Source organism: Larimichthys crocea, chromosome XXI, assembly GCF_000972845.2.
Source record: "Larimichthys crocea isolate SSNF chromosome XXI, L_crocea_2.0, whole genome shotgun sequence".
Lineage (NCBI taxonomy): Eukaryota > Metazoa > Chordata > Actinopteri > Sciaenidae > Larimichthys > Larimichthys crocea.
The window spans coordinates 15,410,302-15,427,875 of record NC_040031.1 but is presented as its reverse complement, the minus strand read 5'-3'; the positions used below and the strand labels follow the sequence as shown (position 1 = coordinate 15,427,875).

Below are 17,574 nucleotides of genomic sequence, written 5' to 3'. Positions count from 1 at the left end.
GAGCGCCTCCGACGATAGCGCCGCCAAAGTTTCAACTCAGGGCGGGACGGCTGGTCAACGTGTGCGAGGACCTGCTCGGCCATCGGGGGGCGCTGTTCAGCACTATTATATATTATTATTTATTATAGATTATAGATTATATAGTATGTATTATATATAATATATTAAATATTATGTGCACATGTCTCAAACTATTAGATTATATCAAATTAAAATTTCTTACAGTGTAGGTCAAGAGCAGCTGTAATAGTTATATGTTTTTTCATTAACCCATACATTAATGACAAATTGAATTCATGTCACTGTTGTTATTTATGAAAAAACAATACGCTATTTTCGCTTTTTCATAAATAACATCAAGTAATCAAACTGGCATTTAAAGGGTCAAAATCCTGAAAATGATTTTGTTGTTTGAGAGATTTATGCAGAAGAAATATTGATTTGTGAAGTTTTTATAGCAGTTTTTTTTTTGGAAGTGGACATTTTTGTCCTTAATGACTTAAGAGGGCTTTTTCTTTATTGTTCTTTTGATCCAAAATGTGTCAAGAAAGAGATTTTGTTAAACAAAAAATGGGCCATATGCACTAACGCAGCCAAAATGATGGCCAGATAAAGAGGAAAAATGTGCCAAAATGGACACAAGTGACGCATGAGGGTTAAAGTAAAAAGTAGTTTAAAAACATTAGCTGTGGAAATTTTTCCTGATTTGGTCTGAAGTATCATTCTTCTTCAAAACTGTTACATATCTTGTTTTTTTTTAAATCTCATAACTTATTTGAATGGTCGGTACAAACTGTACTGCATATTGGTAAAGAAACTGTGTCAAAAGTTCATCTCTGCTCTGGAAAAAACCCATTTACTTAACTAGACAAGAATGTATTCAGATACACTTTGCCAATATTTGGGTACAATAACAAAAGAAATTATCCTTAAAAAACCTCCCAGTGCAGCTATCATCCTCTGATCAGTCACTTTTCTTGGAGCTGGAGCTGGAATGACTTCTCTTCTGATGCAATCCTAAAGTACATAAACACAATTTAAAGCCTTTCCTTAAAAACTGATCAGAAAATGTTATTAATTTAAATTAATTTTAGCCTTTGTGATGCCAGCAGACTGTTTCATCTAGAGCTGCATCATCAGTTCCCAATGAACTTGTTTGGTTTGGCAGGTTGGAAAAGTGCTGTAAGGGCCCTGTTGACACACTATCCAGGCCCAGCCAACCTCTCCATGTGCTCCAAGTGAGTCCTGCTGTCACATCCAAGGTCTCATTAAGTACAGAGCACGCAGCAGAGGTGGCAGTTTTATTATTGAGCAGACACTCAAAAAATAACAAGGTTATTGCTTAAAGACAACAGCTTGTCAGTTTGTTTGTGAAACTTTTTTGTGCCATGTAAGCACAATACAAATCTTGAGATAAGAGCTGCTCTGGTTGATATGGTGTCTGTTTTTTTATAAGATGATGCAAATTTAAAGGTGAATCCTTTTAAACATGGGACTTCTGTGGCAGTTAAGTCAATACACACTTAGAATAGAGCATTTTTTTAAACAATGAACCCTGGCTGATGGTGCTTTCACAATAGGGTCCGTGTCCAAAACAGTGCCCACAAAAGTGAACTATTTGCAGTCTAATTCTGCGAATAGTTTCTTCGAGGAAGTGTTCTATAAAACTTGTTGTTGTTGTGTGTGCCTCAAATGCAAGAAATTTGTGATTTCATTACTATTTCTTGTGAAACCCTACTACCGTTTACTATTTTGTAACAAGGATGTTGCAAACAAGCCAGATGTCCTTTATTTTTAGGACAGATTTTTTCTTCTTCTGGCTGAACACATATCTTTCTCAAACCTAAGTTTGTTTGCTCATCTGAAAACAAAAAGCCAGCCAATATTGCACAGTCGGAAATCAATACACATTCTTCATCATGATAACTAAAAAATATAAAGCTTAGAAGTATATTAAAAAATGAAAAATATATAGCTTAAAAATATATTAAAATCTAAAAATATAAAGCTTAGAAGTATATTAAAAAATGAAAAATATAAAGCTTAAAAATATATTAAAATATAAAATATAAAGCTAAGAAGTATATTAAAAAATCAAAAAATATAAAGCTTAAAAATATATAAAAATATAAAGCTTAGAAAAGATACAAAAAAATGTTAAAATATAAAGCTTACAAATATATTTAAAAATAAAAATATAAAGCTTACAAATATATTTAGAAATAAAAATATAAAGCTTAGAAAATATCTTTAAAAATATATAAAGCTTAAAAATATATAAATAAAGCTTGAAAATGTAAAAACAAACAAACAAACAGGCAGATAAACACGTGAAGGACAAAACAAAATGCTCTGCCTGGAGAACATGACAGCTGTCAGTGTCCGCTTATTGACCTTACGGGAGAACATGACAGCTGTCAGTGTCCGCTTATTGACCTTACGGGTGTTTTAAGCATCGTGGATTGTGATTGGTCACTTTGTCAACAGTTCTACTTGTGATTGGTCACTTTGCTCTGCGGTGTCGATTGTGATTGGACAAACGAGTTCGAGCTGCTCCAGCCTCCCGAACACACACCAACCAAGTAGGTGAAACAACAACAACACGATGAACTCCCCGTGCTTCCCCTCGGAGCTATTTAACTAGCTTTGAGCTGCTTTTTACTTAACATTTACTAAAGGGATTTAGCTACAACACAAGGGAGTTTTGTGCTTTTAAATAATATAAATAAAGACGCATCATCTTCGGCTTCAGCAGCACACTCTACGTCTTTTGCAGCTGTTGAACTTCAGCCCCACAGTCACCGGCATGTTTCCTCTAGACTCGCCGTGGAACATCTCCTTCGCTGGCTGTGGCTTCCTCGGTATCTACCACGTCGGTGTGGCCAGCTGTCTGCTGGAGCACGCTCCGTTCCTGGTGCACAACGCCCGGCACATCTATGGAGCATCAGCCGGAGCTCTCACAGCCACTGCCCTGGTCTCTGGAGTGTGTCTCGGTATTTATGCTTTTTTAGTATTTCCTTAAAAGTCTTAAAAGATTACTAGAGTACTAAGCTCAAATTTGGACTGCTGAAGTCGATATAAAAGTCCTACATTTAATAGTAACTCTGTTATAAAAGTCACTATTTTTTAATACTTGTACACACGTATTACCATTATATATTTTTATTTATAAAAGTAAAGGTAAACTTTCTGCCCATTAGAAATTCACATTTATTTTTATCAGTCTTTCTTTTTACTTCAGTAACAGTCATTCAAACTTTTTTACTTGTACATAAGTATTAGCAGTATATATTTAAAAGTAAAAGCACTATTTATTATATTACTTGATTATTGGTGCATTAATTAGATTAGAGTTAACTTTATTGCCATTGCATATAGTACAAATACCTAGAGAGTGAAATACACTTTGCACAGTAATGTACATATATAAAGAGGTATACACCAACCGGCCACTTCATTAGTTACACAAGAACAACCTAATTATAATTACTGTTGTTGTTTGCATTATATTGAAAGGTGTTGCTAATATTTCAGCCATCCTATTTACATACATGAGAGGGCCAAAATATTAGAAACACCTCTCAATACTCCTGTACAACTACAGCACCTACTAAGACCCCACTAATTAACATGAAGTAGGATTATTACCTCTCTGACAGTGTCAACAAAAACAGAAATATTCTAAGGTTCATAAAAGTAGAATTTATGTCAGAGGTGTTGTGTTGGGTCACTAATGAAGTGGTCGGTCTTAGTTATGCTAAGATATATACAATATAAACAGTATTAATGGGTAAGTATCCCTTTATTGTTGCAGCTAGTAAATGTGGGGTGGATTTAAACTTCATATACTGCTTGAATATGTTTTGTTCATTAATCATTGTTGTGTGTTATCTAGTATCTGTCAGATAAATCTAGTGGAATAAAAGAACAATATTTCCTTTCAAATTGTATCAAGTAGCATAAAATTAAATAAAATATATTTTTTTAAAGTAGCATACTCAAGTAAAGTACCTCAAACTTGTTTACTTGGTTAAAAGACCAACATGGCATCTGGATCATAACCATTTCATAGTGAACATATCAGTTAAGCCCTTTCCTGTTTGGCAGTGCTCTTCTTCATCTTTATCCTCATTCTTAAAGACCACCAAGAAGAAAAGGTTTAAGGGAAACAGAGTATCCTCTGACAAAATCACTGTAATCTTGATACACTTGCTTCTGAAGTAGCATGTCCTGACTTTATTAAGTATTCAATGTGCGGTCACATGAAGAACTAACAATGTCTTCACAGGAGAGGCTGGTGCGAATATCATCGATGTTGCCAAAGAGGCAAGGAAGCGTTTCCTCGGACCCATGCATCCGTCCTTCAACCTGGTGAAGATTGTGCGCCACATGCTGCGCCACACGCTGCCGGCTGATTGCCACCATGAGGCCAGTGGGCGGTTAGGGATCTCTCTTACCCGAGTGTCAGATGGGGAAAATGTCCTGGTGTCACACTTCAACAGCAAAGAAGAGGTGGTGCAGGTGTGCAGTATATTTTTTTCTCAATATTTTGCTGCAGGGTTGGTTGATATGAACAAAATCAGATGTTAGGATACAGTTAATTTGATACGTCATTACTTATAATGTGGCAGTATTCTGGGGCATACCTACGTATGGGTTCTTTTAGAAGAACATCTTGGCAAATAATGCCAAATATTCACTAGCTTCAGCTTCTCAAATGTGAGGCTTTGCTGCTTTTGTCTGTTTTATATCTTTGTAAAGCAAATGTCAGCTACAGTAATACAGTTAAGTTAATTTCACCCCCAACAATTTCTCAAAAACACTGTTTCTATATGATCTCTTGTCTTAACTAGGCATGTGTCTGCAGTGCCTACATCCCAGTATATTGTGGCCTCATACCTCCCACACTGCAAGGAGTGGTGAGTAGATTTATTATTATTCAGCACACGTGCTCTGTCCCCATGTTGTCGATTGTCCTTTAATTTAATCTAATGAAAAGAAATTGCCTCCATGATCTTCATGGATTTTTAGATCTGGAGTGTTAGATACTGCTACTACTGTTGGAGAGGTTTAATGACCAGTCTACCTTGAGTGTATTTCCTCTCATTGTGCTTTGTTGTTGTAACTTTTGCCACTTTATTTTTTCAACCATAACTGCCCCTCATCACAGCCCTCCCTTCCTCAAGAATGTGTTTGTTCTGAATGGCACGTGCGTGGAAACAATGATTAGAAAATTCCTCAGGAGTCAGTGTTTGTCAGAGGGCTCACACTAAAGGGGAAAGTAGTTTTTTTTTTTTTTTACTTTGCTCAACATGTTTCTAGTACAAAGGTTTTGTGGGAAACATTATTGAGCAATATGAGCACTCCCACCCTCTCTGTGTGGCCTCTGTGATGGGTTTTATGAGCTTACATGTGCTTGTACGTGCTTCGAGAGTGGCAGAGCCAAATGCGACCACGTTGGCACAGGCTTTAAGGTTGTTGTGTCCTCGCCTACCCCTCAAAAAAGAAAAAGAAAAACTGATGTCACTCTGTTCTTATCTGTTGACACACAGCCGGTTTAAAAGTTCACCAGCTTCAATAAAAACAAACACTAATCAATACACAGGATGTGATGTCTCTGTTATCAATTCTGAGTGCCCCTTAAGGATTTTACATCAATATTGTGAAGAAATTTTGCTATGAGTGATCTTTTTTTGTTTGTTCCGATGCTAATGTTTATCTTTTATCGCTCAGCGATATGTCGATGGAGGCATTTCCGACAACCTTCCTCAGTATGAAATGAAAAATACCATCACCGTGTCCCCGTTCTCCGGAGAGAGTGACATTTGCCCCAGAGACACCTCGACAAACATACACGAGCTGCGATTCACCAACACAAGCATCCAGTTCAATCTCCCCAACCTCTACAGAGTCTCCAGGGCACTTTTCCCTCCAGACCCTATGGTAGGTCACTTGATTACAACCTCATACAAACACACACACGCACACACATATGTCTCCAGATTAATTGATTGGCTCAGATGAACTGGTGTAACCTCAGTCGACTCAGGAGGAATGAATGAATATGTGTTTCTTTTGTGTGCAGGTTATGAAGGCCATGTGTAAGCAGGGATATAAAGATGCTCTGCACTTTTTAAAGAAGAATGGTAAGAAACAGTGGTTTACTCATCAAACTTTCTCCAAATCACATGATGATTTATTTGTTTATTTAATTAGATGTAGGCGTTTTGGCATTTTGTAAGCACATAAGATAGTTGACAGGTGAATTTAGTGGCATTTTGTGCTGTAGTTGCAGATTGCAACCCCTGGTTTCACCCTCTCCCTACTAGCTTGAAGGAGAAACTATAGTTGCCATGAAACGCATAAAAATTGCACATTTCTGCCATATTCTGTAAATAGAGCCACCTGAATTTGACACCCTGGACATTTAACTAATTAAAAATGACTTCACTATTGATTACAGATAATAAATAATAATAATAATAATGCTTTCACATTTGCTTCTGTTTTCAGAACTGCTTCATTTCAACGGACCTCACAGAGACAGACCCCTGCTAGCCAACCGTGATGAAAATGAGGATTGTAACGAGGACGATAATCAGGACGATGAAAACAATGAAGAGGAGAAACAGTCACTCGTGAAAGAGGGAGCAGTGATGGTTCATTGCAGCTCCTCAATAGAGGAGCATATCATTGAACACCTTCCGCCCACCCTGCACAAAGGTACACGTGGCTTCATATCTCAGCTGTTATCACTGCCCTGTTCAAAACGTCACCTTTCCACAGGCCAAGAAAAACAGTCACTGCTTTGGCTTTGTGAAAGCAAGCAAGTATCAAGATTCTCCAAGAACCAGTGGCTGCCTTGATTGTAGCATAAATACTAAATGAATATAAAATGCACCATATATCAAGAAAGGGAACCCTATAAGATGTTTTTGATGATTGTCAATTCAGATTGTCAGTTCAAGGATTGCAATAATATGAAAATAGACAATGTACAGTATGACCATTTGAGGTAATGCATACAAATGAGTTGTTGTTGGAACAGTACCATCACTCTTAATGTGGGTAGTGACCCACTTTCCATTGTATAGTATTCCCCTTTTTCTTCTGTATATCGGTGAGAGATAAACACACTGTATTTACCAACAAGACTGTTCTGAAACTTGAACATAACACTGCATAAAGCAGGTTAATTCTACAGATGGTTTTGGGTAACCGTTGTGATCATCTCTGCCTCCCTCTGCAGCTCTAGTTGAGGCCTGCATGGAGAGGAGGAGCCTTGTGCAGTCGCTAAGCAACATGCTTCCTGTCAGGATGGCCTCAGCCATGATGCTTCCCTACACGCTCCCTGTGGAGTCTGCTCTGTCCTTGACTCTCAGGTACTGTAGGACTTAATTACATCTGGTCCTATTTCCTCTTTGTTTCACTCAAAATAGTACTACTCTGGTCTTGTTGCCACCAGCTTGTGGTCTATAAAATCATTCAGACAGCAGAAACTCTTGGACTGTTGACTAACAGCAGTTTTTCCCATGTGTAGACTTCTGGAGTGGCTGCCAGATGTGCAAGAAGATGTAGGATGGATTCGAGAGCAGATATTAAAAGTCCTACAACATGTTCTTCGCCAGGCCTCCAGAAGTATTTCCCAGCATGTGTCTGCCAGGTAGGGGGGGGACTCCTCTGAAAGATATATTTACAAAGATGGTAGTTATACTTGTCTTTGTACGACAACTTTTAACGTACAATCATTGCAGAATATATTATGTGTATGACTTACAGCTGCTATGTGAATATAGCTGGGGTTCAACCTGCAATAACTTTTGGATTTTTTTGGCCACTTGGGGGCAGCAGAAACAAGTTGTGAACACATCATTGACATATCATCAGTTTTTGCTAAGAAGCTGAGAAGCCTAACTTTTAAAAAAATTCAAGACAATATTAGTATTCATTTAGAAGCATGTTTCCAGTAAACCAGCTAACTGTGTCTGTCTGCTGTTTGGTAATGGGCAGGTTATGTACACTATGAGAGCAGTGAGAGTGAACCAAGCAAGTAAAGTTGCATGCCGGACAACTAATTAATTAGCTAAGACTCACTGTAAACTTATTTTAAATCGAGGCGAGCTGCAGATGATTGTGATAAAGAGTGACGTCTTCCACATTTTCATTCTAAAAATATTGATTATAGCTGCTTTAATAACAGCAAGTGAACCTGTTTCAGACTTTCACACTGTTTCTGCTGGCAATGCTTCAGATTTTTCTGCCAGCTGGAGCTGCACCACTACCAGTCCCTCCCATCCCAGATCAGCTCCACCAGCCTGTTTCCCACCTGGGTGAACGAGAGCAGTTCTTCAGTCCTGGATGTCTTCATGCGTCTCGACCAGTACAAGAGGCAGCTGTTGTCCGGAGTCCTGTGTATCAACATGGACCTGCAAGGTTCCTTTGAAACTAAACCGATATCACCCGATGAGAGTCCTCCATGCATCATCTCCCCAGAAGGCCTCTCAATGCACTGACATTGTATGTCTAATATTCCACCTGCTGCCGACTCTGGAGAAACCATCAGCATCTCCTAAGAGATGAAGTTCAGACTAACTTACTCTAGATCCAGGGACACTTTGAGATAATTTAAATCAGATTTTATTATCTGTTTACATCCTTACATAAGCTGCCAGGAAGAAGTTGTAGCCTCTTTGTGTATTGGTTTTAAATAGTAATCATTTACCGTATTTACACTTAGTTTGGATTAAGTTTTTTTGACTTATGAAAGAAGTCTTTAGCTACAGTATTAGTCAGAGTATGTCTGCAGGTCTACACAAGTGCATTTAAACTTAGCACATGTGCTCAAGCAGTACAAACTTGAATTACAGGATGTTACAAATGAAAATGTGCACTTGAAGTAGCATGGTTAAAATAGACGAACGGGTTTATGTTTTTGGTGGAATGCAGTCAGACCAGTAGTTAAGCACAGAGTCCTGCTGCGTCCACTTATGAGCTCCAGATTACTTCTGACTGGACAAGGGAAAACAGTGGACACACCAGTCTGTTTGTTACAGGTAGTTACTCCATTTATTTGATGCAAGTGTCAATGCAGTATTGTGAAAAAACATATTATGTTTCATTATTTATATGAAAAATACCAAACCACTCTGCTCCGTTTCCCCTTTTTCTATCATCTCGATTGGCTTACATGTAAGTTAAATCTACATTATTTTGAATTTTATGCTTTGACTTTGGCCTTATGTACATTTTAATGCGCACACAGTAAATCAACAATGTGATTTTGTTTAATCTAAGTTGCACTTTGTCATGTGATATCACTGTATGACATCCATGAGTTTCTTAGGTAATAACCTACTTGTTTAAATACTTCTTGTACTGTGTTCTACAAGAAACTTTGTGATCAAAGTCGTGCCTTAATGTTCAATGAAATAATTGCCAAGTGAGTTTAACATATTGTCAAACTGTTGAAGGGAATAATATTTATGTGGTCATTAAATAAACAGGTATTGTTTAACATTGACTCACAGCGTATGAGTGTTTTCCCGCTCAGATCAGTGATTGTCACAATACCCAGAAAAGCTGCAGCTCACAGAGAAAAAGTGCACAAAGAGCAGGGAACAGTACACATCACAAACAGTAAACAAACAGGGGGATCAGTGATCCCAAGGTGGTTCTTGAGAGGCTTCCAGATGATCTCAGCAAAATGACAAATAATCACATTCAATTTGTGAGTGTACGTGTAAAAACAGATATAATGTAGCTCTTTTCTGTACCGCAGATCACAGTTTGATAATAATTAAAGGTGTAGCATCTTGCATAAAATAAATTTAAAAAGATTAAATGAGTTCCTTGTTTATTTTGCTATTTTAAAATTACATTTAAAAAAAATCCTCCTGTGATGATAAAATCCACAACTTATTAGTAATTATAGTCAGTTCTTTTGGTTTTGTGACACACATTGGAAAGATATATGTGGTATTACCTCTGTTTTATATAATATATTTACTATGTATTTATATTTCAACACTTGATATTTGTATTTTTAACACTTGATATTTGTAATTTGTAATTTCAACACTTGATATTTGTAATTAAAAGCTTTTCAGGAGCAGATCTGTAGGATTTATTCTCACTGACTTTTTAAGCTCATTTACAAATTAAAAACCAGCCTTCAAAGAAAAAAAAACAAACTATTATTAACACGTTAAGGCATGCGTGTCCGCCATAATACATGTTTTGCCGCGGTGGTAAGAAACGCTGTCATTACAACACAGAGGATTTACTGCAGACACGCACATCGGGAATCCCCCTCAGCAGTGTGACCACAAAAGTCATCGCACAGTCTGATCAGCTGTAAAAGCTGCTCAGTCCTGGATAAATTCAGTGTCCAGGTTTGATAACAGGTTGGCCACAAAGACAAAAATATGTAGGTAGATTTTTATGTAGGCGACTCTGATATACTTGTTGATACGTGACAACGCCTTCACGTGATGTCGGAAAAATGGAAACTTGGAAGCAGTATGGAGTATGTCTCCTACTTTCAAACATCTCTGCCTTTATGTTAACAGCGTATTTCTTAATTTCTTCACCGTGTTTCCTATGGATTTTGTATTTTTTGTAATTTAACCGCTTTCCCAGCTACGTTAAATCCACAGTGAACTGGTGCCAGTCTGGATTTTGCACTCAGTCATAAATGATGACAAGTCATTTTAATTTGTGTTCTTGTATGTGTGTGTAGCCAAGTCTGTCTTCAGAATAATCAATCAATAAATCACTTTATATGTCCATAAAGGATGATGGTTGGTTTTGAAGCGGTACACAGTGCTCAAGATAAAAGATAATAAAAACAGAAAGCACACAAACACGTATTATAAAGACAAAATTGAGGGAGTTAAATTATTAATAAATCATTAGTTATTAATAAAAATCAAGTGGCAACCTCCAGTGTTGAAGTGCTAAAGACTGTAATTCCTGGAGAGGTCGCTTGAGACAGGCTGCAGAAGTGAGTGATTCTCCATAAGCGCCTATATTTAAATGTCTAACTTCACATAAACATGTTTACAGCCTGATTCAAAACACGGCTTTGGTCTCTATAGCTAATTTCCCCGTCCATGCCAACTGTAGCGAGGGTGAATTTTTATATAACTCACCTGTTTAAATTATATTAAGGCTTAACGTTACGCATAATTAACAGAGTGGCCGCTTTGATTGACAGGTAAGTGCAGTTACAGGTGGCTTATTAGCTCTGTCCATAGTTTATACTGTCATTGGTAAATAATACATAAAAAAATATGGTGAAATAGCATAGTTATTGTCACCTAAAATAAAACTATTCAAATAAAATATGCATATTTTTTTTTCTTTTTTTTTCATTCATTTATTTTATGGGACCATGTACAGTATTAAACAAAAATGGTTACATTTGATGTACTACAGCCCCTTCTGCAGACACAATTAAAACATATTACAGCACAATAACAAACAGTACAACGCAAAAAACACACAGGACACATAAAACAAAATACAAAGTTACATTTATATATAGTACTAGTTACACTTTTAATAGCTATATATTGATATATCATGTATATTTGTAATTGTTTTTGATTGTTATAAAGACAAAAAATACAGTGTAAATGCAGTGTTATGAAGAAAAGACCCAGCTCCTTTTGAAATAGGGATTTCCGAGGAGCACTTGAAAGCAGCATGAGACTGCCACTCAGTCAGAAGTTCGCACCGAAGTTCACGGCGCCGTTTGCAGCGTGTGTCCGCCAGGGGGCGCACTTCGTGGGGGGAGCGAGAGAGAGAGAGAGAGAGAGAGGCTCAATCCAAACCGTCCACTCCGCTTCTCCTCCTCGTACCATGAGCTGAATCTGTCCGGGACAGACCAGGGAAGATGGCGGCCACTGACCATTCCCGGTCCGAAGCTGCCAAACAGCGACGGCAGGATCAGCTGCAGCGATGGCTGGGCTCGGAGACCGATCAGACTGGATGGGAGGCCCGGGGAAACTTGAGCGGTTCAGGGACGCGGCGGGCGAAAGTTCGATTCGCCCAAGGAGCTGTGTTTATGGCCGCCTGCTCCGCCGGAGACCGGGAGGAGGTGGCGGCGTTACTCCGGCAGGGAGCTGACATCAACCACGCCAACATAGACGGACTGACAGCGCTTCATCAGGTAGAAAAACAAAAGTTAACGTCTCTTTCAAACTGTTAACGGCTGTGTGTGTGCGCGCTGCGTGTTAACGCGGCGGCGGTGGGTGGGGGGTGCTAACTGTAGCTTGAACTTTAGCGGTTGACGGTTCAACGTTCATCCCGGTAATGAACGCTCTCTCACGGCTGAGGAGCGTTAACTCACCGCGGAGTTAAAAAAAAAAGTACGGTTAATCATAATGTTGCTTTTTTTTTTTTTTTCAACGTGGCAGCTACAGTAACGTTAGCTCAAAGTGGAGGACCCGTTTCTGGCCTCTTTGTGTAACAGTTAGTTTATTAGCCTGTGTTGGTAGGCTGGGCCATCTTTGACATCTTTTAAGTTATAGGCTTCTTTATCTCCAGCAGACAAACCGGTCACCTCTGACATTACACTGTGTCAGACAGCCCCACGGTAAAATAATAACAGGTCATTGAATCCATCATCTGAGCAACAGGTCTTTGAACGCCTCACCATCAACACTCACATCCAAAGTAGCTGATTGAACCTCCACCTTCACTTCTTTTCTTTTTTTTTTAAATGCATTTTTATTGCTTTTTGCATGTCCCAAATTGGCTTCACTTCTTTCTTGTTCCAGCCCTCCCCTCAAGTCCCCTCCCCTCAGTCATAACACAGAAGAGCCGTCTGGACAACATCACTGTCACACAAGGCCCCTTCAAAGTGATGCAGTGTTTCCTCTGCTTTTATGATGCCGCGTGTCACAAACACATTGCTGTCTCTTTGCATTCACGCTCACGTGGATTTCACTTGGATATCCAAGCGTGTAAGTCATCATAGATAGATCTGGCTTGGCGTGCTTTTTAAAAAAATGTTCCTGCTACCCACTGGAGTTGAGTTGTAGCTCAGCTGGCTTGTGTGCTCCCACTGATGTCATGCTGTTTTTTTCTTTCTTCTCCCTCTCTGATGTTAATTATGTATCTCAGATGAAGCTCAGATGAGTGACGTGAGCGTGCTCCTGCTGCCTCCTCTGGATGCTCGCCCCTTTCGGGGGGAGTCGATTCCACACGTGGGACCACCAGTCACCCAGTGTGGTCCCTCTCCATCCCTTTTCTCCCCTGCCTGTTGCTCGTCGGTCGCCTGGCAACCAGAATTAAATATAGGCCCGCACTCTCCAAACTTTCCATCCTCTCCATCCAAAGGCTTTCTGTCTTCTCCACTATGCTTTCTCACTCCTTTGTCCCCTCCTCCTCTTCCACCTCCTTCTCCCTGTCTCTCTCTCTCCTTCCCTTTTGCCAATTCCCCATGGTGGGGACTTTAGGGATTTCAGATGAAGAAATGGAAAACATTCCTCAAACAGCACAAGCTGCTGTTGTCAAAAGGCGATTTCCACAATGACTCACTTGATGACCCAGTGAAGGAGTCTGCAGGGAGGCTGTGTGTGCGTTCACCCTTGGGTGCACGAAGTACCCTCTGTTCATTCATTCAGCCTGGAGCACCCACTTGTTTCAGAGGGCTCCCCCTCTACTGCGAATGGACACCGGCTCTGTTTTGAGCTACAAATCACATCTCAGGGTCTTAAAATGACCTCCTTTTATTTTTGTCCACCCTACTACCAGACTAATTATACTATATTACGACGGAGGGTGGAGACTTGTAGCAGCTTTGTGATTAGTTGATTTAGCCCAAAAGCAAAAGCCTCTTACAGTAGGTGGCTTAAGACGGCCTGATGGATGAGGCTGTGTGCTCACAGACGCTTCACACTGCCGTGACTGCGGTGATAATGAATGGCTGGAAACGCTGTCGCGTTAGGGAGTGCAGTCTTGTTCAACAAATGTTCCTCGTTCAGGTTGTACGAGGCAAAGTGGGGAAAATAAGATAAAAGGTTGGCTTGCTTGTTTTTTTTTTTCTTTTCTTTATTTCACCAGATTGATCTTCAGTAGAGAATCATCATAAATATCTTTGTTATTAACTCTCATGTCAGGCTGATTTATAGCTGTTTTAGAGCAGCCTGCTGGTGTACAGTGCCAAATCTTCTCAAGTACTTGTTGTAGCCTCAAGGGATGGCAACGTCCCTCAGCTGTCGGTGCACGGCCGTGGTCCAGAGTAAAATATCCCAGTAACTGTTTGATGCAGTGACGTTCAGGTTCTCCAGAGGATGAATCCCTTTCTCACTTTGGTGACGTTTCCTGTACAGTGAAGTATACATTTGTGAGCTGGATTGTCACAGTTATTTATGCCCACCCTCAGGATGAATCAAAATGACTTGGTGATCCCTTTAACTAACTAATTTTGGCCTCTGGTGAAATGCAATACAATAGAATAGATACTTTACTGATCCCTCACATTTTTACATGCATTTTACTCAAAATACAACCACACACACACACACACACACACACACACACACACACACCCATAAAGGGCTTATAGACATGCAAATGTAGAGAGATGGTGCAATGATGAGCATGTGCGGGGTTCGGTACCTTGCTCAAGGGCACCTCAGCAATGCCCAGGAGGTGAACTGACACCTCTCCAGCTACCAGTTGATCTTCCGTACTTTGGTCCGTGCTGGACTTCCAAAGCTAAATCCTTATAGACAGAGCTACTGCCGACATTTTTACTTGTGATTTAGTTGTGCCATTTTTATAAAGTAAAAAATCACTTGATTATTTGAAAATATTCACAGATTAAAAAAAGTGTTGGATGCAGCGCTGCACTGCGTTTGTGTCTGCTCGGCCCGCACACTGTTTGCTGTGACTAGGCGTGCAGCAATGAATCGATTTCACGCGGTTCAACGTCACGGTTGTAACACACAGAACAAAGTGTTTCTGTCACTTACACTCAGTGAAGTAGCTGTGAGTTACTTCACTGTCGCCTAAACCAACACACATGAAGCAGGAAAGAGCACAGACAGAGACAGCAGGACAGACAGAACAGACAACGACAGACAGCAGACAGACAGACAGACAGACAGACAGACGAGACAGACAGACGATAATATCAGAACAGCAGCAATCCCTCAAGAGTATAACACCTGCGTTGGAGGATGGCTCACTTTATGCAGCATAACATTTTGCTTTCTCTTTCCAATGTTAGGCACATTTGTACAGATTATAGTCACGTTACAGGCAAATAAAAACAATATAAAACACACATACAAATAAATAACCAAACACAAACAACCTGTCTGCTCCACCGTGTAAGTTGTATAGAAACAAACACAATACTTATAAAAAAGTTATTTGGTGTTGTGGTAGTGGGGCAGCAAGAGGGTCTATTTTTAAGAGCTTTCTTTTAATCTGGCTTTTGCTAACATATTTATACATTTTCTGTTTTATATTTAATCTGTTCACCATTTTCACTTTTATTTTTTATTTCATTAGTCTATTATATATCTTAACCTTTTTAACCTGCTCCATCAGACTCTGGATCCATGTGTTTAATATAGAGGGGGGTCAGTTTCAGCCATGCAATGGTCATCTACTTCAAGTTGCTATAAGTATATATTTGTTTTTTGTTTTTTAGCCATTGTGCTGGTAAAATAAAATTATTATTATAATTGTGGAAACTGGCATTTTTCTTCAGACCCTATCATCAAAATCTATAATCGGTGCCACTAACTGTGACATTAATAAATCATCATGTATTTATGTTTTATTTAGGCTGATCTTTGCCTGTTTTAGAGCTAGTTGTGCTGCCAAAAGTTTTTTTTGTGTCAGTTTAGTCAGTAATTAAAGAGTTAAAACTTTTTTTTCTTCTCACATTAAATCAACAAACATAAAAGCCAACACTGTTTAGATTATTACAATCTTATTCGTTTACAAATCGGCTTACATTAATACTAGTGAGTACTGAGAGCTCAGTCTCATTCTGATTAACGCTTATTTTTTGGAAAATCCTGTAATATGTTTGTATTTAAACAGGCTGAAATAATTTCACCCCACTGGCAAGTTTTGTTTGACTTTTTAAGATAATTCATCTTCTTTTGGAGTATAAAGACACATTGGCTTACACAGATCCTGCCCGGAGTTCTTTCACATAAATATTAGCTGAAATTAAAGCCACTTATCATACCATAATACCATGGCTCCTCATGGATTCATCTTGGGACTTTTGTTGGATCACCTTGGGATTTTGCGAGACCTTGCCTCAGGAAAAGCAGCTAAATGGATTCGCTGTTTCACTCTTTCACAAAGTGACTGTTTTGGAAAGTACTTGAGGGCTTTTAGCAGCCCACTTAACAGAAGTCATTACAACAAGTGACACAGTAGTCATTGTTTTAGCCGCTGTGCTTTAGCTGAATTTAGTAGTTTTTGGAAGTGACTGCAGTTTTGCCTTTCACAAACAACCAAAATGAAGTGACTGAAATGAATCTCTACTGTAACGAAGCTGGCAGTGACTGACGCGCCCGCTGTCTGGTTCCTATTTTTAAATATACATAGCGGGGATACTTATAACAAGCGCCGAACAATAAACACTTGTACAGCGATCCGTCATGTGGCTGTGTGTCCTCTGGCAGGCCTGCTATTGATGAAAATGCTGAGATGGTGCAGTTTCTGTGGGGAGAGCGGGAGTGAGTCAACAGAGGAGACAACGAGGGTGGACTCCTTTGCATGCTGCTGCCTCCTGTGGCTTCATCCAGATCGCTAAGTGAGTGTTGACCATGACCACGCTGACACGTCACCGCTATTATGATTTTTAAATAGTCCTTTTAGAAAGTCGCGGCTCACAGTGAGGTAAACACAGGACAGACAACAGTGGTTTCAGGCAATGATTTAACACCAACATATGGACGTATTTTGTGTTTATGTCTCTGTGTGTGTTGATTTTTGTTTTTGAAGTACCTGATCAGCATGGCGCTCACGTCGGGCGGTGAACAGTGAAGGAGAACTTCCTCTGGATGTGGCCACTGGGACGCCATAGCATGGAGACGACCAGAGGACTAACTGAAAGGGGAAAATAAAAAAACAAGTGGTACCAACATTAAAGTCTGCATATAAAGTAAGAGTCCAAAGAGAACGTGTTATTATAACCACCCAGCCATATTTGAATAGTTTTAAAACTATCCACAAGTTTATGAACATTAGGTGTTTTTCATAAAAATGAGCAGTATTCTCCGTCCAGGACTGTGGGGGGGGTGTCCGCTGAAGGCACTGACGCCACTCGCACACTCGTCGCTTCTCAACGTGACTATTATCTGCTGTTTTATACCGGCTGAATCATAATAATACTGCTCTTTCTCAACATTTATTGGCATTATATGGGCCCGTCCCCTAGGGACTCCGTGTCATGAGCAGACTTTTTTCTACATTCCATTTTTCTCTGAATAAAATAATGCAGATAAAATGCGGAATAGTAACACAAATGACCCATCTCAGAAGACTTTGTAGTAGCTGTGAAAACCGGCTTCATATTTCTTGTCATTTATG

General features: G+C 39.4%; 2 protein-coding genes across 6 annotated transcripts in view; both read left to right on the top strand.

Annotated features, from left to right (window-relative positions):
* The first annotated feature begins 2,667 nt into the window (after window positions 1–2,667).
* pnpla2 (patatin-like phospholipase domain containing 2) lies at window positions 2,668–8,682 on the top strand. The gene is given in 9 exon segments (NM_001303332.1): window positions 2,668–2,993; window positions 4,289–4,521; window positions 4,854–4,919; window positions 5,734–5,943; window positions 6,086–6,146; window positions 6,514–6,723; window positions 7,250–7,382; window positions 7,541–7,663; window positions 8,252–8,682. Coding segments are annotated over 9 exon segments (1,485 nt in total). The 5' UTR covers window positions 2,668–2,806; the 3' UTR covers window positions 8,514–8,682.
* Window positions 8,683–11,656: 2,974 nt separating this feature from the next.
* zmp:0000001167 (protein phosphatase 1 regulatory subunit 12A) overlaps window positions 11,657–17,574 on the top strand; it is a 20,630-nt gene continuing 14,712 nt past the window's right edge. For 3 of the 5 annotated variants that reach the window (XM_019277227.2, XM_019277226.2, XM_019277229.2), the window contains exon 1: window positions 11,658–12,172. In XM_019277227.2, the coding sequence (XP_019132772.1) occupies window positions 11,897–12,172 (276 nt within the window). In that variant the 5' untranslated portion in view covers window positions 11,658–11,896. Of the gene's footprint in view, window positions 12,173–17,574 lie in introns of all 5 variants that reach the window. The other 2 variants (XM_019277228.2, XM_010743222.3) reach the window with 2 other exon arrangements.